General features: G+C 38.6%; 1 protein-coding gene across 3 annotated transcripts; it reads right to left on the minus strand.

Annotated features, from left to right (window-relative positions):
* Positions 1-348: 348 nt before the first annotated feature.
* LOC129754148 (uncharacterized) lies at positions 349-24,891 on the minus strand. 3 transcript variants are annotated; one of them, XM_055750045.1, is made up of 6 exons: positions 24,666-24,891; positions 23,573-24,612; positions 8,560-8,830; positions 8,381-8,485; positions 7,864-8,316; positions 349-7,805 (listed from the first exon to the last, which is right to left on the minus strand). In XM_055750045.1, the coding sequence occupies exons 3-6, from the start codon at positions 8,678-8,680 to the stop codon at positions 7,513-7,515; spliced, it is 972 nt and encodes a 323-aa protein (XP_055606020.1). In that variant the 5' UTR covers positions 8,681-8,830; positions 23,573-24,612; positions 24,666-24,891; the 3' UTR covers positions 349-7,512. The 3 variants fall into 3 exon arrangements, with proteins under 3 accessions (XP_055606020.1, XP_055606027.1, XP_055606011.1); XM_055750052.1 differs by lacking the exon at positions 23,573-24,612; XM_055750036.1 differs by having other exon boundaries at positions 23,573-24,891.
* Positions 24,892-25,104: the final 213 nt, after the last annotated feature.

Below are 25,104 nucleotides of genomic sequence, written 5' to 3' on the forward strand. Positions count from 1 at the left end.
TCAGCAACTTATGTACTTTTTATCAAAATAAATTGACTAAAGGATTAACATGAATGAACATTTTCATACAAATCGGAATTTTTTATTCAAGTTTTTTAAACTGTTTGCGTATCTTTCGTAACGAACTTTTGAAATCTGCCACTTTTAAGTTTAACTTCGCGAGAACTACTATGAAGAATTTTTGCAAAAGGCTTTGATAAGTATCTCAAATATCAAAATTTAAATAAAACAAGTCCAAAAAAGTAGATTTTCAAACAACTGCTGAATCACATATTTGAAAAACGCTGAATCACATTAAAAAAACGCTTTGATACGAAATATGAATTAATGGCATGAAATCAGCCTCTTAGTTATGAAACTGAAACAATCATTTAAATCTCAATTCTGGATCCTTACTCTGAAGTTGGATTCTGAATTGTAAAACCATTTGGGCGATATTATTTTCGATTGTTCGGTAAATGCAACCAAACAACTGGTAATTTTGGACCAATAACTGAGTATTTTTACCGAGCAACCGGTATTTGTGAATGAACTAACTGTGAAAGTTCGGTAAATATTGAGTGATTGAGTCTGAATTCAAATTCTGAGATGAGTGGTTAATTTGAATCAAAGCATGCCGACTGAATCTAATGCCGTTTTCGTTTTTCTCCACTGGCGCGGGGCAAAATTATCTCTGAATAAACAAACAGAATCGTCACCCGGGACGATGCAAATATATAGTTGCTATAGTCAACCTTATGCTGACCCCCAACACTGACAACTTTTACGGGGTGCAACCGACTGCTTGAGGTTCAAACCTCGGGCAAAACTAGTGGACTTCTGAATTAATAAACGAACACAATAACAGCAGTTAGGGCAAAACTCGTGGATAACTAGGTTGCCACTGTCAATAAACGAAAACACTATAAGATAGGGGCCAAGAGTTAAAATAAACAACACGAAAGTTCTATCAGAAGCTCAAGGCATCCCGCAAAGCCGAAATGTGCCGAGATAAGGACGGAGGCGCCCTGACGGACAATCTTGAGATGATCAAAAGGTGGAAGCAGCACTTCGTGAACACCTGAACGGCGCACATACAGGAGACCAAGACGATGGGGGAGTGTACATCGCCGACGCACAGTGCGGTGATCCCATAGAGCCGATGGACAAAAGTCGTAAACAGTTTTAATTCTATAAAATATTTGTTTAAATGTTCAATTATTGAAAATACGTCAGAAAAACTGTGTTTTGAAAATACGTCAGAAAATACGTCAGAAAAACTGTGTTTTGAAGGTTTTGTCTCAATTTGATTTTTTAAGCCTTACAATCCATGACTCAAAAAACCCATATTTTGAGGATTTTCAATCTTTCTTATGAAAGATCTATTGGATCTGTCAAATATTTGCTTTCATGAACCATTAAGTTTGGTACTGATAATGTTACACATAGAAAATAACTGAATACAACAATTTCCTTTTCTAGCGAATATGGTATTCACGGGAACTTGGCCGATGTATGCCTCATCTTAGGTCAAAATATTTCAAAATTCAAACCACAAAGCTTCTTATAATTTTTCAATAAGAATTCAAAGCCACAACCATATAAAAAGTCCATTTTTATTTAAAATATTTTTTTAAAATATAATACTGATAAGTTCAAGAAGAAAAATTCACTTGATTTCGGTCTTGTTTTACCACAGCGGTTCTTTTTCGAAAAAAAATCATTCCTGAGGCATAAAAATGACCCTCCGTAAACTGCTCATATTTCTGTTAGCGCAAAAAAACGCAATTCAGCAAGCATAGTGGGTAATCAGGATGAAATTCCCTAGCGATTGAGTGTAAAATGGTAGTGACGTCTTGTGACGCGAATTTGTTCTGTCTAGCTGAAGTTGAGCAATTTTTGTTGATGAAATTTACTAAAATAATGGTAGATTCAGAGGTAGCTTTAAAGACCAAAAACGAATTTTTCTCACTCAAAAAACACAATACGCCATGCGTTGAGTTTAAATCTTCAACTTGTAGAACGAAGAATTTGAATTTGCTGCGAAACTTGTCAACGGTAAACAAAAGTTTCAAAAAAAGTGTATGTTTTCGAAGAAAAAGTTTTGTTTCTTGCCTTCTTAATGCATCGACTTTGAACCAATGCTGCGCGTGTAGGAAGCAAAATTATGTCAAAAGCATGTCCGTTCATGAAACTCCAACCTCTTTCCAATCGATTGGTAAAGTTGAATTTGTTAACACTAAAACCGTCCACTCTGGTCACTGGTTGTACAAGAAGTGAAACATGAGACCGAATAAACATACAGGAATGGTAAATGAACTATGTTGCCATCATAGAATGAATTCTCTAGGATTACTATGATTCGTACCTTAATACAAAACTTAACATACTCCCCCGCCCGAATAGACGTTTAAGACAAAAAAGATTTCTATCTCGTTTTCTTCAATTCGAAGACCAAGAAACAATTGTATGAAGTCGCGTAAATCTGCTATATCTGATGTTTGTGATGAAGAATAGAATATAAGCGTCTTTCGACTTGTTGATAACGTTAACTGCCTTCACTGCAGTGGATATATATTCAAATTTTAACTAAAGATTCAGCGCCTATTGGATCTGATATTCCACTCTTTCCTAATTTGTGTGCGAATATAATCTTATTGGAATCACTTTTAATGTATTACCTACTTCAACGGTATTGCTTCTTTAAATTTTTTATTCTATTTACACATCTTTCGTTTTATAACGCGTGAAGTTGAAAGCTGCATCACAGTTCTTAATATATCTAACTGAGATAGCGTAAGTCGTCCGGCTTTTCACAATTCGAGGTGGTTCGTTCACAGTCTTTGAGCATCAATTGTGTTGAAAATGTCAAGTTTACAAACACCAATTTATGTAGTTCCACATTCTATACATAAACTCCAAGACTCATATTATCTATCATGTTTTTAAATTTTGAATATTGGCGAAGCAGCTTAAGTATCATTTTTATTCTTCTGCAGGCTTCTGTAATTCATAATATCATGTGTAGAAAAGTTTGCAAATTTACATGAAGATTAATTATGTGATTGTTGCGAATTTCTGTGAATGAGAAATGTGTCCTCAGATAGAGTTATCAGAGGTTACTGTTCAAATGAACCATTCGCTATTGAACTTGTCCTCCTACCTAAGTAGATGTTCTTCCTCGGTGATTGAGGAGAAATTTAATATAGGCAATAAAACTCCTCGTTAAAATAGATTTGATTGTTGTGCTAACGTTCACTATAATATTCACAATGTTTCAATAGTTTGGTTTTAATTCTTACACGCCGCAAATCTGAAATTTAAAAAAAAACGGCACCAAATATTAATAAAAATTTCATTTTTGACCACAAATAGAATTTGTTTCTTTAGATCCTAAATCGGCTAAGACGGTTCATGTCTCTTAGATCGGTAATTTTCCAAACTACTCGTAGACAATACATATTTATTTCTCAAGTTTACTTACACTGGAAGTTGTTTTTCTTACAACACAACAACAATATATCCTTCTTGATTGATCAGGGATGAAAAACACAAGAGTGTAAAAATCTCAGACAAATAAACCAACAAACCTTTTAAGTTTTCACTATGGTCAGAGGGTCTTATTGGGTTTTGATGAATCTCGACAATATTAATCACCTTAACTTGAAGTCCATGTACTATTTATTATTATGTAATTTGCTTACTGTTGCCAAATGTGTAAAGTTCCTCACAAAAAGGATACATTTTTTCGCGGTTAAAACTGTAATGATGGTAAAAATGAAATAAATTTCCTGTCCTTCACAAGAGAAATTGTCTTTTCGTTCATCCGTAATGGTCCGCCCATTACTGTGAGTTCGATCCAAGAGTAAACATCGAACACAGTTATACCGAATCAATTTTTCCAAAACTGTCCGCCAACTGCAACGTTGATATAAAGTCGCGAATACCAAAAAGATGGTAAAGCGACTATAATCGAAACAAACAAACATAAGATGCTAAGAACGCTTCGAGGCCACTAAAATAATTTACCAGATCATTCTGACTTCAATGCTCAAGGTTTTGGTTTGTTAGGCCTAGTCACATATCCTAGAGATATTGTGAAATATAGCTAATTTTGTGTTCTTTCGAGAAAAATCGCAATTCATTGATTACCTACATTAGTTTAGGCTAACACGCTGGAAACTGCATTCTTCCCTTGGAAAGTAATGTTATCGAAGTTCCAAGTTTCGACGGCCGTGGCAGCAATTATAAATGTCAATAAATCTCATCACAAAAATATCTTGTTGAATTACAGAATCATTGACAACTTATGGTAAAAATTTTCTTCTTCATTCAACGTTCTTTGACATTATATGGAGGAACTTGACTAATTTCCTCGAATAATAATTTCAATGGCGATGCTGAAAAAAAGACGACATTTTTAACATTGCAAACCTCATCCAGTTTTTTTTTTGCAACTCTAACGAACCACTTTTTGTGTTTCCTGCAGTGATTACTCAACATTAGAGAAGCTTTCTCCCCTATCATTCTAGTCCGTTGAGTTTATTTTAGTATATTTTAATGTCGGGTAAATATAATTGCCACCTGAGGCAGGCAGCACCAAGTAGGTAGTGATAAAAAGAGCTGACCCAATGTATCATGTTGATTGACTAAACAACATGTTTCTTCTGGAAACGATATGGCCCCAAAACATGAAAATTATCTTTCTTTACCGTGGGCTTTCAAATCAAACTTGATTTTCATACCTAAAGAAATATCCCTGTCGTACAGAAAAAAAACTACAGTTGTATTTCGACACACCATGATTTCATATGCGTTTTCCTACACAGCCACCTTTTAAACTATCCAACGGTTTGTGCATGTCTGTCGCTAGGCGGTTGCTAGGCGAGGAAAAAGCTTGCTTTGATTTATTTATTAACGTTTTCGAGAAAAAAATCATTTTGAATGAATTCCATTGTGCGTCTTTTCTTACATCTCGCTCTAGCATGATGGTTGGATTATTTTCAAGCACGACTACGCCGCCAATTATTTCAACATAGGAATTGGTCTATGATTTCATCATTACTCCAGTCGAAAATGAAATTGTTGCGTCTGCCAGCTGGTTAAGGGATCACTGATTAGCAAATCCAGGAGCACGCTGTGGCTCGATGTTAGGACAACACTTCTGAATTACCTTTTTAAAAGGAGACCGGTCATTAAACTATCTGCTAACTTCCACCGCCACCGAAATATTGTAATTCGAAATCACTTCTTAGAACAGCTTGTGGCTCGATTTCGAATACCTGTGTGGGTAAGCTTGATATTAAATATTCAACATAGTAAAAATTTAACCTACCGAATGGTCATCCATCACTGTAGATTGTTGGGTTTTAGGTGACGGATATGCTACAAGCCAGGAAAACAATGAAAATTTATTCCAGTTTGAATCAAAAACACACATCATCGCCATTTTGGAAAGCATGTTCGAACAGCCCAAATCATTTCGTTCAAGCAAAGCCGATCACAAATCGGCGTTCGGGAAAATGTATATGTATGAAAATATTGACCCAATATCAAAATTTTCAAAATGCGTGGTTGAAATCGATCCAATATCAATTTTTTTTTTTTGACCCAATGTCGAATAAGTTCGTTTTACATTTCGACCCAATAGCAAAATGTTTCTTTATCGCATTCAGAACTTTGACCCAATATCAAAGTTTTCGACCCAATGTCGAATAAGTTTTAGTATTTCAACACTTTGACCCAATATCAAAGTTTTCGACCCAATGTCGAATAAGTTTTAGTATTTCAACACTTTGACCCAATATCAAAGCTTATTCGACCCAATATCGAATAGTTCCTATTATTCAAACTTCGATCCAATATCGAAGTCTACCATCTTGATCAGCCCAATGCCAATGTTTGTTCGCTTCCAAAATAAGAATTTTCAACTTGAACCGACCCAATGTCGAGTTCTTTGCGGTTTTTTATACTTTGACTCAATATCAATATCCAGTTCAATTTCCATTATCGACCTAAAAGCTATTGGAAGGAAAAATCAAAAATTAAAAATTTACCGATAAATCGTATCCGATTCGATGGACCACTCTTTATGTTAACACTAAAACCGTCCACTCTGGTCACTGGTTGTACAAGAAGTGAAACATGAGACCGAATAAACATACAGGAATGGTAAATGAACTATGTTGCCATCATAGAATGAATTCTCTAGGATTACTATGATTCGTACCTTAATACAAAACTTAACAGAATTTAATGTTTGATAAACTAAAATTTTTGACTTTTGTCCACTGGTCACCTCACTGTGCGACGTAGCCAACGACTCAGAGGCGCCACTCCCAACGATGAGTGAAGATAAGGAAGCCATTCGCCAGCTGAATAGCAACAAATCGGCTGGCAAGGATGGTATCGCAGCTGAACTTATCAAAATGGGCCCGGACAAGTTGGCCGATTGCCTACACAAGTCGATGGTCCGGATCTGAGACACAGCACAGCTACCGGAGGAGTGAAAGAAGGGGGTAATATGACGCATCATCAAGAAGTGGACTGTGGCCACCGCCTAACGCCACAAAGCATACAAATTCATGGGAAGTCATCAGGTCGGCTTCATAGAGATACGGTACGGACCAGATCTTCGTCGTTTTTTCCTCAACTTCAAAGCCGTATACGACACAATCGACCGTGAAAAGCTATGGAAAATTATGGACGAGAACGGCTTTTCCTGGAAGCTAACCAGACTGATCAAGGCGACGATGGATGGAACGCTGTTTTGTGTGCGGATTTCGGGTAAATTGTCGAGTTCATTCGAATCGCGCAGGGGCTTCGACGATGGTCTATCCTGAACGATGTTCAACGTGGCTCTAGAAGGTGTTATTCGACAAGCGGTGGGCAAAATGCTTGGCGCGATTTTCAACAGATCCATGCTTTGCCGACGACATTGACATAGTCGACAGATCATCTGCGGCAGTGGAGGAGATCTACCGCAAATTGAAACGCAACCAGGAAGGATTAGGTTGATGATTAATACGTCCAGGATGAAGTATATGCTGGCCTGCGGGTCTGAGACCGACCGAGCCCGCTTGTCTAGTAATAACAAGATCACAATCGACGGCGACGAGCTGGAGATAGTCGAAGACTTTGTCTATCTTTGCTCACTGGTAATTGCAGACAATGACACCAGCCATGCGATCCGGCGTGCAGGAGAACGAAGTGTGGAGGCGAAGGATAAACCACGAGCTCGCGCGGCTCTACGGCGAACCCAATATCCAAAGGTGGACATGTTGCGAGAATGTCGAACGACTGGCCTGCAAAACAGATGTTCGCTACGAATCCGGTAGGAACGAGTGGAGCCAAATCTGGCGAATGTTGGATGCCCGAGAAATTGGAGAACGGTTGCCATGGACCGGGTGAATTGGAGGAAAATTGTTCACAAGGTCATGTCGTAAGATGTTAAATATGTTTAAAGGTGTCCAAATTTTGTCGCGAACAGCCTGACATACCTCGATTCGATTAGACTATACATACACCTAAATGCTAAACTTCAGTGTCATGCGTCTGAATTCTCACTTTCTTGACACTTCCGTTGCGCGATAGCCGCGGTGACTGATTGGAACCCGAGAAGCCCGGATTCTGAATACCTAGCGTATCAGCACTTCCCGGAGGCCGTGGTTTCTTCAAACTGGACCTCAGCGGCGTCCGATTGGTGCTGATACCCGATGAAGCACCAGACATCGACGTCAGGGTGGTGTTCATCGATTGAACACTACCGCTGACCGTCGCACTGCTTCCGGTGTGAGGTCGCCCGGACGAATCAGTCACCGATATACCTAAAATGGAAATTTGAATGGTCGTTAAAATTTTGACGGAAATAATTCCAGATCTTACCAACTCGGATGCCCCTCCCCCGGGGAGTGTCTCGGTAGCCTGGGTTAACAACCGTAATGGGTGTAGATCGTCCACTGCTAGCACTGGAGATCGTCGGTAGCATCGTTGGGTCTCCATCCTTCTGGCGAGCCAACAATACATCTAGCACAGCTAGTATAGTCAGTACGATTGCTAAGCCTACCACGATCAGCTGGACGTAGAATGACACACCACGGGTCACCTCAAACTGGCCCCGACTGTTGTCGGCCGATACACCGAACACGATGGCAGCTATCAGGGCTAACACTGTCCCGACTACCGCAAAAAATAACTTCAAAAAGACTAGAGAGGTATACCGCATTAAAACCTTTTCGCGGGATGAAATCATGGCGATCTGCAGTATGCACAGCACACAATAGATACCGAACGCTATACAACCAAACATGGCCAATAAGCCTGAGACGAATACGGCGTCTGCAACAACAATACAAAAAAGCATTAAGCAATGTAATTTACTACAAAAAGAGACACAAATTACGCGAAGGTCGCAGATGTGACACTTCCGAGCCGCATTTCTCCCGATAGTTATATGTTAACCTTCGGCACAGCTTCCACGGTCCAAAGTAACCCTGATCATCGTATCCTGTGTAAAAAGTATAGACAATAATTGATTACACAAAGAGCTACGTAGAAGTCAACGGTATCAAATGAGCTTACCGTCCCGAGCTCGGAAGTTGGCCCACACCGGCAATCCGACGGCGGTGGCACTCAGCGCGAAGCACGCAAACCCGAGACAGGTTACGATGGCAGCGTAGATACTGGGCGCAATTGCTGCCATGACTTCGCAGCATTATTCCGGGCTGTTTTTTTTTTTGGATTTTGTAACCGTGTGAGGCGTTCTCTTTTGGCAGTGATGTGGAGCGTGTCTGTCTTTAGGTCGTTCGATTCGTTCGAAGAGTGAATGACAAACGGGAGCACGCTTTCGATTCTGCAACAAGGAAAGGGTAAATGTTATAAAAATTATCTTTAAAATAAAGAGCAATATTGCAGTTAGAGTGTGGAAAATGCAACCCATAAAGCACTTACCGAAGAGGCTTTCGACGACAAGATCGTATCTAATAGCCGTTAATAAAACTTGAAATACAGTGTAATATTAGTTGAAACTGTTTACTTTGAAGGTGATCTTCCGTTTAAAAATTTGAATTTGGTCACTGCTAGCAGAAAGAGGATTGTTTTCCAAAACTGAAAAACAGTGTGAAACGGTAGAGCTTGCAGTTGCGCCGTACTAAATGGACTCCACTGTTAAGCTGGAATGACCAAAATGTTCAATAGCCATCTCCCAACAATCAGGAATCCGCCCTCAAGGGTATGGAAATAACCCAAGTGAACCTTAATTACTACTACTCAGCCAAATGCGTGTTATCGCAATGCTCCTAAGGACACCAATGAGGCATCTTTTTTTAGTTGATGACCACAGGTGGCAAATCCCGGTTTACGGATCGTATTCCAAAGCACGGCGAGCCACCGCGTCCCCTCCCCCCTTTTGCTATTCTGGCTCCATGGGTACAATGGGAAGACTCATGATGTACTCCGTTTAACCTTCTATTCCCTAGTGCGCTCTAAGGCAATACTCATTTACGAGACCACTCTCAGCAAAACCTCTCATCCTTCCCAGAAAACCAGAAGTCGTATTTTATTTTACAGATTATATCGTATAGAATGTAATTTAAACTTATTTTCGTACATCTGCACCTACAACGAGCGGCCCATGCATATTCTTTATCGTATTTAAATGCATTGCATGATTTTATTACGACAAGAAGAGAGACTCGTGTTGATGTACATATGTATGAACTCGACCTTTGTGTACGACTATTCGCTAAAAATCCGTAAAACGACCGATATACGATGATCAGCCGTGATTGACAGATTTTGTCGTGCTATGCATAACATAATTCAAAATTAAGATTTTTTTTAACATGAAACACGATTTATATTATCATAACAACCAGGTGTTAGATCTTAGCAGAAAGTACATTTTTCTATCAAACAAGATTGCTAAAATGAGAAATTATATTCTAAAAAGAAAAACTATACATACAGTCGATTAGTTCAGCGATACAAAAGTACTAAGGTATCTGCTGGTAATAAAAGTTCTTCCCAGAGTATTCACATTAAGCTCGGGGGCGAAACATTTCTACCCGAAATCCAGGCCGATGCTGTATCCAATATTGTAAAATACGAAACTGGTCTACCGAACTCCATATTACCCACGCTGCTGTGAACTCCCTTGTAGAAATTCTGAACTCTGACTTACATCTTAATCTTCCGAGCGATGCCCGCACCATTTTGAGGACGCCCAGAAACCGAGCATAATCAGTATGGGGAATGGTGGAAAGTATTGGCATCAGGGTGTTGAGAGCTGCCTGTGCAATGCATTGACTTCAATTAATAGGCCCTCATCAATATCGCTCAACATCAACGTAGACGGACTGCCAATCCATAAGAGCTGTTCAAAGAAAACGCATTTCTTTGAAATAATCTTTTTTTTATTCAACTGACGGAAAATGGGAGTCCTGCACTCAAGTCGCAGAAGACGACCAAATAAGTCGTCAAACTTTCCATACTGTTACGAAAAATGTCGTATATAAAGATATTCCCATTGTTTGGGCGTATGAGGTCCATCTTGTCGCTAGAACGAATTTCATAGACTCCCTTCGGGCCCGAGGAAAACCACCCTATGTTCCAGTGAGAGATGTGCTGGCTGTGATAGACTTGGACTACATGTTCGAAATATATCTCTTCCTAAAAGCTATTGATCTTCGTCTATAATTCTTTTTATTTTCATATTTCCCTATCTATCTTTTACCTTTTCTTCAAAAAGTGAACTAGATATAAGCACACAATTGTAAACAAACAAAACGAGTTTGGCTCCTTAAAGCCTAAAGGTATGAGCCGTTTCAAATAAAGATGTTACAAACAAGATATTCCCAATCACATATTGAGCGAAGACCTACAAGATTACAACCTCAATAGTATATTCCAAAAAGAATCAGGGTAGTCGTAAATGATTCGCATGACAAATCATGCAAATCGTTATTCAATACAATCCAAATCAAAAATATGTGTGGTAATGTACCTATATGGCCTCCAAAATGATACGTATATACTGGATTTGCTGCATCATATACGATATGTTTACACGTATATTTGCACGTATATTTGTGTTGCAAATTCGAAATACCCACCAAATGGTTGTCTGGGTTACGAGTCGACATCCGAACTCTCCTCCAACGACTTGATACTGACATTTCCTCGCAACGACTCTAGATTCCCCCAAAAACCTCTCCTCTTCGCGACTCGAGGCCGAATCTTTCCTCTAACGACTCGAGATGCGACCCCTCCTCGCATTGACTTGAGGTTGATCTCTCCTCTGCGCGATTCAAGGACCGATCTGACCTCTCCTCGTAATGACTCGAGGTGACCACTTATACTCCTCCTCTTGTTGATTAAAGGTCTGATCTCTCCTTTTGCGACTGGAGACCCGACCTCTTATCGTAAAGATTCGGGATTAACCACACAAACTTCTCCCCCTAAGATTCGAGGCCTGACCTCTTCTCTAACGACTCGAAGCCCGACCTCTTATTTCTATCAGGATTCGAGGTTTGCTACCTTTATGCCCGTCGTGTAACGATCGAGAGCAGCTTATCCTAGACTGCTTAGTGCTTATCCTATAAAAACAAATACAAACAAAAGACTAAAATGGCAAAAAATATTTAAAAAAAATGTAAAACGACAAAAATAAAATATATGATCAAAATAACGAACCTCCTAAACATAACAAAAAAAAAGGTTCAGATTTTTTTTTTTTTTTTTTGTTTCGATTATAGTCGTTTTACCATCTTGTATGGCATTCGCGACTTTATCAACGTTGCAGTTGACGGATCGTTATTGAAAAACTTATCCGGTACAACTGTGTTCGATGTTTGCTCTTGGGCTCGAACTCGCGGACATCGGCTCAGGAGACAACAGACATGCCAACTGAGCTATATCACAAGCCCTCAAGGTTCATAATGTGTCAAACATGATAAAAAATAACAAAAATTGATGAAAAACAGCGATTATTATTGTAATCCATTGCAATCCATTCACACGTGTAACGACCGGGAAGCTCGCAGGTAAACGCCCAAACCAGTTTATGTATAGCTAGCAGCGTTATGCTTGTTTGAACAAACGAATATGCGATCGAGCACATGCTGCACCTCCTCCCATACAGCGTTTCTGTTGATAAATATTTAGACGACGACGATGGTTGTCTAGGGAAGAATGCCGGCCAAGATGTATGACCTAATGAACCAGAAAGAAGAGTAACAGACATCAAGAAATATGCCACCTCCCCATCCCCTCATTACCGTGGAAGGGTTCGGATCATATTCTTCCGGGATCGGCTACTGGAACTAGTCATTTTAAAGTGGAGCATATCCACATTTAACATAAGAAGAAAAAAGGCTTAACATTGAGCATATTTTGAACGGCTAAAACAGGTTATGGATACAATAGCCCACCTTTGTCAACAAAACTAATAAATATCTCTTTGTAATAAGTTAACAAATTGACCTAAAGTCAGTTCATATAGAAATTTCTTCTGAGGAAAATCGTACTCGAAAAAACTAAATTCCTACCAGGTACGAGCGGCATTTGGCTTTCCGCTTGACAATCGAAAATTTCTTATTAACGACTGTTTATTGACTGGGGTGCTAGACATTCCACAGTTGTCCGAAATAGCTATCGTTCAAACAAATGTATTCAATTTTTTTGCATTATACAAAGCATTGTTAAAAGAACATTTAGATGTTTTGTTTTGAAAGTTATTTAATGTTTTTTAAAAGTAGTTTTTTAAACTTAACTGAAGTTAGATGAGGATTTACATGAACGAAATGCTTTAAAACATTGTTGGGGCATTCAAATCACACGTTTTGCACAAGATTTCAACATTCTACGACGTTTTTTTCTCAATTGTGAGAGTTTATTGAAAAAACGTGCAAGTGGATTTTTAAAACGAATAAATTACGTTGAAGCTTGAACGTGTTTGAACTAAGTGCAACAAACTTGTGTTGACGCCACTTGTCTCCAAAATTGATATCGATGCTAAGCAGATGCTACGCAGAACAAAGGCAGAAGGCAGTTGAAAATAATTTTCGTATGGAAACACCAGTTTGTTGTATTTTGTTCAAGCTTCAAAGTGATTTATTAGTTTTAAAAATCCACTTGCACGTTTTTGCAATAAACGCTCGTAAAGTTGTGAAAAAATAAAACTTCGAGTTGCAATAAGTTTGCTAGGAAACGTCGTAGAATGTCAAAATCTTTAGCAAAACGTATGATTTCAATGCCCCAACAATGTTTTAGAACATCTCATTCATGTAAATACTCATCTAACTATAGTTAAGCTTAAAAAACTACTTTTAAGAAACACTAAATAGCTTTCAAAACAAAACCAAAAAAAGCTCTATCGAGAAAATTTCGATACCGTTAAATCAGATATCATTCACGGTATTAAATAATCTTGTATTTGTCTCTGCTTGTAATTTTACATATTTAAACCTACAAATAATTGAAACAAATGTTTTATACTAAATTTAGATGACTTATATAAATTCGCGAAAAGAAAAAAATGCCATTGTTAATTTACACGACCATTACAATGAAACCGTTCCAGCCTTAAACCTTTTAAATTTCTGAACAATCGTTTCACCAACTTCTATCCTTCACCCTTATAACACAGCATGTCAATGATTAAAAGCCATTCATAATGTTTATTTTTTCTTGAATTCCAGATTTTAAACACTATTCTCTTAGAGCATCAAGTCGAACCTGCTGCTTACTGGTCGGCCATTCGGTGTTTGTTTGTGAAACGATTTTGCTACACATCATTAAAGACAAAAACATTTAAAATTAAAGGGTGTCCCGGACCCGAATGCCAAAAAAAGTCCTAAATTAAAAAAAAAAGAAAAGGGTGTCCACGATGAAATTGCCACACTATGAAATTGCTCAACTTTTTAACCATTGGGTAGAATTTAATGAAAATTTAGGTTGATTTAGCATGTTTACATCCTGCAAGTTTTAAAGTCCTGTGATCAAAACTCGCGGACATGGAGTTAAAAGAACAGCTCGTGTGTGATAAAACCTTTCGTGATCATTCCATCGCTAAAACGTTGGGAATCGCGAATTCCATTGTGTCGCGAGGGATTAAGCGGTTCGAGGAACGATTGACCACCGATCGGAAGCCCAGAAAAGAAGGAAAACATATTCCGTTCAACACTCAAAAAATCACAACCGCGTAGTTGAGGCCTTCAACAGAAACCCGAACGCCTCCGTTCGGGATTTGGATAAGAAGCTGCACCTAAGCCGAAGTTTCGTCCAGAAGGCATGGGCTTCGAACGGTCTAGGTACAAAATGCCCCTAATCGCGACGAGAAGTAGAACAAGTCCGCCAAAACCCGTGCCAGGAAGTTGTACCTTAACATGCTGACGAAAGTTAAATGCTGCATCATGGACGACGAAACATGTGTGAAGGCCGACTTCAAACAGATCCCCGGCAACCTGTTTTTCACGACCAAGGATAAGTTCAGCGTTCCGGAGCATGTCCTCAGTTAGAAGATGTCCAAATTTGCGAAAAAAAATCCTGGTTTGGCAAGCCATCTGCACGTGCGGGAAGCGGAGTGCACCTTTCGAGACCCAGGGCACGATGAACGGACAGATGTTTTACATAAAAGAGTGCCTCCACAAGCGGCTGCTCTCTCTCCTGAAGACCCACAACTTCCCAACTATCTTCTGGCCGGATTTGGCCTCATGCCACTACTCCAAGGACGTTCTGAGGTGGTATGCAGACAACAAGGTTAATTTCGTGCCGAAAATGTTCAACAATCCGGAGAAGTACTGGGCGATTATGAAGCAGTACCTTCTTAAACGACCTTTGGTAGTGAAGACAGTCGAGGAACTGAAGAAAGTTTGGGTTTACATGCAAAAAAACGGTTGATTCACAGGTTGTGCAGAATCTTATGGCAGGGGTTAGGGCCAAGGTGCGGGCATTTGCGTATGGACTGCACACTACGAAAAAGACCTGTAAAATCACATCACATGGGATGTAAATAAAAAGGAGCATCATATATGACGGAATTTTCAGTGCTGGTTGGAAATAACACGACAGTAAAATGTTGCAACGTGTAAAATAAAAAATGAAGTAAAATTCGGCAACATGTAAAATAAAAATGATGTAAATTATAAAATCACTGAATATTGAAAGAAACAAATTCCAATTGGAATCTATTTTGTTTTATTTATTGGTATTTATGATTCAATAATGGAATTATCTCATCTCATATTAAAAATAAAACCTTTTTGTTATAAATTTAATTTATCTTATTTAGTGACAATGTTTTTTTTAATCTCACTTTTTTTTATTAGGAGTCACATTCACACTTTTCATTTTTTTCCCGAAGTATCGGATCTAAAGATGAATAACTTGGAGCCGCTTCCAGAACTACATCCTGCTTTCCGAAAATCTCTGGGAACCTTTCTCGCTGGAAACTGCTTAAAGAAAATTTGGTGCACGACTTGACTTGACACTTTGTTTACATTTGTCTGATCCTGTTCTTGACAGTTCATAATTTTACATGACATTATCACGTTCAGTGTATTGTAATATTGATTAAATTAAAATTCAATGTCCTCATCACATTCCATGACGTGTAATTTTAAGAAACTTCTTATTCAGTGTTGTTATGAATTGTATGTGACCAAAAATATTTGTAAAATTACATCACATATGATGTAACGAAAAAGAAGCATAACATATGATGGAATTTTCAGTGCGAGTTGAATATTCCACGTCTTTAAACTTCAAAAGACGTGTAAAATTTAAAGACATGTAAAATATTCAAGACATGTAATTTTAATAAGCACTGAAAATTACGTCATATGTGATGCTTCATTTTATTTACGTCATATGTGATGTAAATTTACATCAAATAATCGCGTTCCGTGTCAAGTAATATTTGTGTCATTAGAATTCAGTGCTATTAAGGATTCAACTTTTTTTATTTTGTAAATTTACATTAATAAATTGCGTTCTATGTCATGTAATATTAAAGGTTTTCAGTTTCAGTGTTGTTAAGGATTCAGATTTTTTTGCTGTGTGGAGTATGCTGTGCAGGTTTGGGCTCCCTCTCAGAGCACTCAATGCTTCCGCCTCGAACGAGTTCAACGTAGCTTCGTAAGATACGCTCTCCGGCGTCTTCCCTGGAATGACCCGCTCCGAACACCGCCTTATGAGCAAATGTATGCTCTAATATGCCTAACTACACTAGAAAAGCGTCGTATTGAACTGCAGCAAGCCTTCATCTTGATACCTTAACACACCGTGTTGACTCCGCATACATACTGCAACGTTTCCACGAGGACACTTCGGCGATACCCTACCACCTTACTGTATATGGCCGGAACCATCCAATTGATAAATGTTGTGAACATTTTAACTCAGTGAGTCATTTGTTTGATTTTAATATGAGTAAACGTACACACTTAATATTTTCTCCTGTGGTCGGAACGAATTCGATCTGTATTTTCAACAGCTGAAATTACAGGACGATCTCGGGACAGAAAAACAGCTCAGGAAAACCATCTGTCAAATTGTCCTGTAATTTCGAAACGGTTTCCTCGCGAGATTTGCAGGGAGCTAAGATTTTATTTCTGTAGCTACGGAACGATTTATTTTATTTTTTTTTTTTTATTTGTTTTGTTCCCTATTGAAATGTTTGAATAGATTGAATAAAGAAAAATACGAGACGCAGAGATATAATCAAATAATTTTATTTTTTCTAAAGATCATAAATATATTTACAAAGAAACACAAACTCACCTCACTATCACAACCGAATAAGTATGCAATTTCAAAATTCTGCACACGTGTTTACCATAAGCCGCAGAGGCATTTTCCCCGGGTGATGATGTCCTGCGAGGGGTGGACCAGCTGTTCCCATCTAATGATGTTCGGCGGTTTCCCGGGTGACAACATTGACCAGTCGACGTCGCGCGGAGGATGATCCACTTTAAGGCAGCTTCATTTTTTTTTTTTTTATAAAAAGTAAAAGACGACAACAATCGGCGCATCTAATGGTTCAATTAGAAAGGGGTCACGCACTACACTTCCGCAAGCTTTATTTCCATGGAGAACTTGTTCATCGCTACTCAAGTCCAGTTTTTGCTTCCAGAACTGCCAGAACATGCAAAGTAAACGTGACAGTTATCACATGATAGAAAAGGATAGAAACAAAGAACATGACAAGAAATGCACGATGGCTGATGAGCTCCACGTGATACAGGTCATAACTGTTTCGAATTCAGGACGACTGTTCGAGTAACTGTGAACTTGTAAAAATTTCATCCTGCATTACAGGAGTAATGAAGTGACACGATTTTCGGAGAGGTTTCCATTCGAATTTCGTTAAAATTAAGCTATTCCCCCGTGACTCAGAGAGCCATTAACCCGAGAGGGAAAATTGCAATCTTAGTGTGTAGGTTTAAATTAGTTTTAAGCAGATTTTCTTAGGCTTAAGCAACTAGTCTGTACGGTTACACAACCAAAGACGTAAATAAATAATAATTATATTAGTTTTGTAGACAAGCAAATAGGTCACTTATAAATACTGTTTAATATTATATGAAATTTCGTTGTGAAAAAGCATCCAAATGCGAAAATTCGTTCAAACACAAACAACACAGCTTCAAAGTTTTAATAAACAGCTTCAAAGTTAAAAGCGTAATGAAGTTCGTACGTGATCAGTTAGTTATAAAAGAAAATTGCTTGTTTCAAAATTTTGGAAAAAATAGCAAAATAGAGTACAAACCTGTAAAGTTGTATTGCCAATTAAGTTCTTAAGCTCCTGTATGCAATTTTTAAAAAAAAGTTTAACATTTTTCTCAACGATAATTTTTTTACTTAGAACAAAAGTTGTATCGACCAGATGGCTTGGTTCCAGAGTTAAAAGGAAAATTAAAGTCGTTTTCAGAACAAAATATTGAATTTTTCCATACATAACTTATACCTTATTTACTCGTAAGCGTAACATTAAAATTCTGCAAGATGTCATGGATGAATATTGCAACAAAATGAAGTTTTTAAGACCTTACGATTTGAGATATGTGATATAGAAACATATGGCGCCAAAATATTGCCTGTTCCTTATATTCTACACCCATAGAAGAGGTAACAGAAATCCAATGCCTTTTTAGCAAATCTCTGTGCCGATAATGCTCTGAAATGTGCACTGTGCCGAAGACGGTATGTTTGAAAAACCGTAACTGGCATAAGGACTCGGCTTCCAACCAAAATTATGCATGACCACTACATTCAAGCAAAACAAGAAAAACATTTTATGGGATTTCGTTCCTATTGGATAATCCATCCCAGAAACAAGAAAATAAAAATAATAACCACAGCGTCGTGGGAAGATTCGAACTCATATCAGCATTCAAATCGTCTTGCCAGTCCGACATCTTAACCAGTGTACTATTTGAGCTTCATGCAAGACGAGGGCTGTTTGTCATAGGCTTTCTGCAACCGATCAATCACAAAAAAACGTACGACGGAGGCTTCCCGGCGTTTGGCCTCCTTTCAAGGTATTCCTTTGTTTTGCGATGGAAACGGGAAAGGGAACGGGAGTGAAGGAACGGGAAACCCATTGAATGAGAACTGTGTTTGCTTACTGCCTGCTATTACATACACACGCTACATATACACAGCTGCTAAAGCCGGGCAGCCTGGCGGGTGGTTGTTTGTCGGTGAATTGAAGGAATGTTTTTGTTGTTGCTTTTGCTACATACACACGCACAGTGCTCGGTTTGCTGGCTGCCTGGTGTTGGCCGGTATTTACTTCCATCCTTCTTCGTCTTGTGATGCGATAGGGAGGGACGTGAATTCGTTTTTATTTTGTTTCTTTCAGACATACGCCATTCGGTTAACTTGGGAGATTAATGCCGGTGGGAGCAAATCGAATCAGCACCGGTCGCGTTATCTTCTTGTACCAATGATGCTATGTAATTGACTACACGCCATTGGCACAGAGGCTGAATTTTGGGTGTATATATCGTCCCGCATTGGTATCCAGCATCAATTTTACTGACTAAAAATAAACTTACTCCAAACACCTGATTGTTTAATTATGAAATTCACTTCGTCAGTCGTTTGTGAATAAATTATTTGAAAATGAAAATGGCAGGAAACTATAAATGGATCGACGGATGATGGTTCAAACATGGAACCGATAGGAGGAACACAAACTTGTATGAACCAGCTTTGGCTTGGCGGCTGAACGAAAGCGAGCGAGAGTAATTATTAGATATACCAATTCCCCACCCGGCTAGACAACATTTTAGCAACCCACCAGCACGGCGGGAGGAATTACGGTATTAAATACCTCATTGGTATCTACCATTTCATCACATGTACAAACAAATGCAGGTGCAGCCCGCACGGAAAGAGGCTTGGCTGGCGTCGAAGATAAAAAAAAACTGATCTGGAGTGAGGAGAAATATTTCACTCAGAAGATAAAGCTTTTATATTGACAGTTATCCTTAGTTAAAAAAATATGAACTTGTTAAAAAAAAAAGCTAACAATTTTGAACTTTCCTATGTAGGTACCTATCTGTTGACTGGGTTTATTTATTTTATAGTTGAGCCACCGTTACAACTATGCAATTTAATTCTGCGGAAACACGAGGAAGTCATCATTTAAGCTGTAGCATTGAGGTTAACCGATGCGGGAAGAACTACTGGCTATAAATCAAGTCTAGAGTTACAACGATTGGCATTTGTCACTGGAAGCTAAGAGGAATGACGACATCGTACTTCAAAAAGCTTGAGGAGCAACTATTAGTTTGTGTTTTTTTATTTAATACCATCGGTGTTCGTACTTTGGTTAACTCTTACTCTTACATCTGGTTTGATATTAAAAATAGTAATTTATTACTACCGATGATAGACGAAAAAGAACTGAGAATCAAAATTGATTGAAAATGAGAAACGGAAGGAACTAAGAAGTAAGAACCAAGAACTAAGAACTAAGAACTAAGAACTAAGAATTAAGAACTAAGAACTATCTCTCTAATCAAACAATCAATCAATCAACTAAGAACTAAGAACTAAGAACTAAGAACTAAGAACTAAGAACTAAGAACTAAGAACTAAGAACTAAGAACTAGGAACTAAGAACTAAGAACGAAGAACTACGAACTAAGAAGAAAAACTTAAAATAAAAGGAAAATCATAAGCGAAATATCAGTTCGTCACTCTAAGTGGGTGACGCGATACAAAATACTGCTGAATCTTAATTACGAAACGCTATGAAACGAGCTATGTATGATCAAAAAATCGCCATTGAACTTCGATCGTCTCGTTTAATGTCGATTGTCAATTGAGACGTACCTACCTACATGAGATTTGCTTCTAAGCGACTGCAATTGGAAAAAAACCACACCAATTGGGGGCTGGTTTTCTGTCGTAAAATTGGTGGGTTTTTTTTATTATCAATGTTGGTTGTTGTTATTATCGTTTAAAATGTTTGATAATTTTTTAATACTTTGATTGAAAGAAGAAAATGTCTATTTCAGCAAAAGAAAGTATCAATACCATTCTCAGTGTACCAACATGGTGTAGTTTTAAAAAATTAACAAAGTCCATTCAAATAGACCTGACTGCCAAAGCCAAGAGACTGCATTAAATTTGCTGGCACATCGGGTAACAAACAACCTGTTTGCTGTTTGTTTAGTTAGAGGGCAACGACAAACTAAATGACACCGTTTGTCCATCGCCAGCCTCCTCGCCACAAATCCAAACTCCAAGCCCTAAACACCAGAAACAATTGTAACCACAGAAAACTAAAAAAAATGTTGTGGAAAACTTTCGATTTTAGCACATTTGTTACAGAGCCGCACTGGCCCGGATGCAACTGTATTGCACTCGCCTAATGTCGTGCTGGGGTGTCTCCTAATAATGATTCGTAAACGTGAATGTATTTTTATTATAACTGGACTGATTGTATCGTCCCTCAAAGGGAAGCACTCTCATTGAGACGTTAAAAAATGTTGCATGTTTTCTACCTGTTTCTAACCATTTGTATTCGAGCTTTGAATGCAAATTGAATGAAAATTCGCCAAATCATAGAGACTCTCCCGTATCCCATAAATTTAATAATTACAAAAATCTTTTGTTCTATATATAACTATCGTTGAAATTTTTTCTACATGCTTTTATTAAATCGCATAACTACAAGCCTGAAGAATTTACCTTTCTGTACTTTTTCAATTGCTGTTTTTATACACTTCAAACCATTTTTTTTTATTTTAAAACATTTAAAGACTGCCTAAAGCTATATTTTGATGTTATTATTGTCAAAATTGTTTCACAAATAGCTGAGATATGTTAACTTACGAACAGTAAGAAATGTGCATTAAAGGGTGTCCACGATGAAATTGCCACACACAAAATTGATTCGTAAAATTCGAGTTTTCGTCCGATTGCCATAACATTTTCAGGAATTGAAAAATAACTATTAAACTTCATTTTACCATTTTACTCGTATTTATTTGAATTTTCAGGATTATTTTATGTGCAAAAATTCTTCTTCCATACAAATAGTGCCGATGTGGTCTACTGGATAGGCTGGCGCGAGTCTGGTTTTGGTATGCCAGGCGTACTGGGTTCGATTCCCGGTATCGGCAACATAACTTTTGGGTTCGAATCCCATTAGTGGCCGACAGGTAAGATATGTTTCTTCATATAACTGACTATAAAATAAGAATGTTCAATCAGTTGCCAGCTGGCCAGGTATTTACACGGATGCCGGAATACTTGTAAGTAAACTACGCACCTGATTGACTCGTTCTTCCAAAATATTCCTACATCAACACACGCAATACATTCACTCCATAACAGTTCATACGAAGCCATGGGGTCCGGGTATAGTGTACGCGTTGCATTGGAGATTTGCCGAACTTAAAATCTGAAGAACACACGTGAACACATACTTAGGCAGAAACTGCAGTGAATCCATGCACCCATGGTGGATAACCAACACAACACAACAAAAATTCTTCTTCCATACAAATTTCCATGCAAAATTGAAACGCGTTGCGCTAGTTAGCTAGGAATTAACCGAATCATTTCAAATTTTACACTGATGCTTGGTGACCCAAAAGGCATCGAAAAAACACGTGGGAGCAAAAAGTTATTTTTTGCAGCGGTCTAATATTCATCTTTGACATTTTATCTGGAAACATCGACCGTACCAACCTGACCGAAATGATACCATTCCATGTCCCTTCCCGCGTTCTACGCAATTACACAATTACACAATTATGAACCATTAAGGATGATGAATTACGGACGAAATGAATTTTATAACCACTTCGATATTTCTTGTAAGCTTTTTAACCAAGTGTATTCATGTTTCGACTTTAATATAAGTAAGGATAGTTTTAAGCGTACATTAATAGAAAATCAGTCTGTGTGGTATTGGGTTATCGTAGACCGTGAACAATAAATAAGTAGATAAATAAATAAATAAAAATTTTCAAACAAATATTTTTATAATTCAGTCTGGGGTAAAAATGCAAATCGACTTGACACCTTGTAAAACTTGTTGCCACTAGCGGAATATGATTGTTTCGCATCACGCGTTTTTTCAAATCAAAGTCTAATCCATCCAAACATTTTTTTTTATTATTTCAACTAGTATTTAGAATGTTTTGTACTATTTTTTACCCCTTAATGTATGCAGCATATTTACATTTTTTTCTTTTTGTACAGAAAAAATGTAAATTCAATTTGAACAAAAACAAAAAAAAATGCTGCAATTAGTGTGTTATGCGTTGCATTACAAACTTAATTTGAAAGTTATAAATTTTCAAACGTTTTCACTTGATTTTTCATTTAAAACAAAATTTGTTGCTAGTCTTCTACATAATACAGGGAGCTGAAAGAGCAGCATCAATCAGAAATATTAAAAAATAGTCGAAAAAAATGTCTCGATTCACCCCATTTTACGGTACTCAAAAACAAGAATTGAACATTAATAATATTTATAAAATTGATGATTTTTAATCAAAAGCATTCCATGTATTCCTCGTAAGAACATTCAAATCGCCCAACCAAACACCACCTCAATTTGCGGGGACGGGGACCATTTGTAATGTAGGTGCCCTGGGGAATCGGAATTTCAATATTGCCCACAAACGCTTGCGGTGCCGGAGGTTAAGGTTATATACCTTAGTTACAACGACAACAACACGGCCAAAGCGCAGGGAGCGAGCTATTAATTACAGGCGTGTTCGTCGTTCGTCCATCCGTCCATCCGTCCGCAGAACCGAGAGGGCAAAACAAAATAGGGCAAAAACAACAAGCCTAGCCTAGCATAGGTATAGTAGGTATATGGGTGCTTGCGTTTCTGCAATCTTCCTTCGATCTATTAACCTAGTTTCGGTTGTGAGCGTATTTTTTTTCTTATTTTTTCGTTGGGCTGGGACACGTGAAATTTATCAGAACGATACGCCTAAAGGGGAATCAAGTGCAAGTGGTCGCTCTAACAAGTGCTCGCGTATCGTGAATGAAATGTGCTAATGTATGGAAATATCGTATAGATCTAACGGGTGGGAACAATGAGTTTAAAGTTACTTACTTTATGATGCGCAAAATGTGCGTTCCACCCTATGCAATTTGAACTTGCAGGTTTCTTCGTTTGTCTACAGATTAAACTTGTCCGATTGTAGATCACTCCGCAGCACTGATTGAATGCAGATTTGCCACCAGACGCTTGCATAGGAATGTGCCCGTTTACATCACGACAAGCGTTAGCTGTACGCTCGCGTCGAATTCAGTTTTCCGCCCTGCGATATGGAAATGATTTGGAATATTTGTTTGTTTTCCACGGCGTATCAAATTTCGGAACACACTCGTAAATGAACTTGGAGTTTCGAAGGGCACCTCTAATAGGATCCACGACGCAAAGTTCCCAAAATAGAGTAACCAAAAATCATCGCATTAGCGTTGGAAAATTGCGCTCCTATGAACACGCTAGATCACCGCCTGCTGTGTGTCACGCACGCACGCAATATGAAACCTCTTATATTCTGATGTCACCAGCCTAGGTGCCAGACGGGCTACCACCCTTGGAGAAATTGCTTTTCGACTATTTTTTCTTGCCCAAATCTTTCCGGATTAGCACCTCGAAAATGCAAATTGGACTTTTTCCTTCGGCCGTCGCTATAATTGAACCAGAGTCGGAAAACACGGCAAATTGCTACACAATTTCCACACCGAACTGAATGCAAAGCGCAAAAAAGCTAACTCTTTTCTGTCACACAAAGAACATAACTATCAACCCGCGCTCTTGTTTACTCCAGGTCGTAACTATAGCAAGCCCCAATTACCCCCAACAACCGCTCGCTCAGGGAGTATCTTCGAGCTGCCATATCGGCGAGGCGCAGTGACACATATCAACTCCCGGAGCCAGATCCCGTAAACGTTGCCTGGCGCGCGGGCAAGATATGCAAATTGCACTACTATAGGTATTCACTACCCGAGAAGACAATCGCTTGATGTTGTAAGTACCAACAATCAAACAGGAATCCGAAAGGGAGTACAGCAGGGCCACGCGACGGTCACACTACAGCGCACCGGGGGACGACGACGACGACGACGTCACGGGAGAGCGAACCTCTGGAACTAATTGCGGTTACGTATGTAGGTACGACGAGATGATGTGCACTTACTTTAGGTATAGTCAGAGAAATCTCTAAACCTGCGGTTCCCCGTTGACGGCGTTCCGAACGGCAGCGCGGTGAGAGTTTCTCGATTCAGACCCAGGCGCATCTGCCAACAACAAACGACAGTGACGAGTGAAAAGCTACGACTAAATCATTCATAACACCAGCGGGCCGCTGGAACTGGAACTGGTTGGCCGAACGAACCGATTCCCCATCAACAAACGTGCACCAACCGCTTTCGGCACACCTTTCCAGTCCAGTCCAATAATGAATGAGTAGTAAACCGGTGTGGGCCAACAACATGGGCAACGTGCACTCCCTGGCGAATTGGTATGTGTGTTCCCCCCCGATGTTGGGGTGGTGCCGGGGAAAATCTTTTAACATTTTAAACTATTTCTTTCAAACTTGGTCGTACACAGGTAGGGATAAAAAAAAGTCGGTAAAA

The sequence above is a fragment of the Uranotaenia lowii genome, chromosome 1, assembly GCF_029784155.1.
Source record: "Uranotaenia lowii strain MFRU-FL chromosome 1, ASM2978415v1, whole genome shotgun sequence".
NCBI lineage: Eukaryota > Metazoa > Arthropoda > Insecta > Diptera > Culicidae > Uranotaenia > Uranotaenia lowii.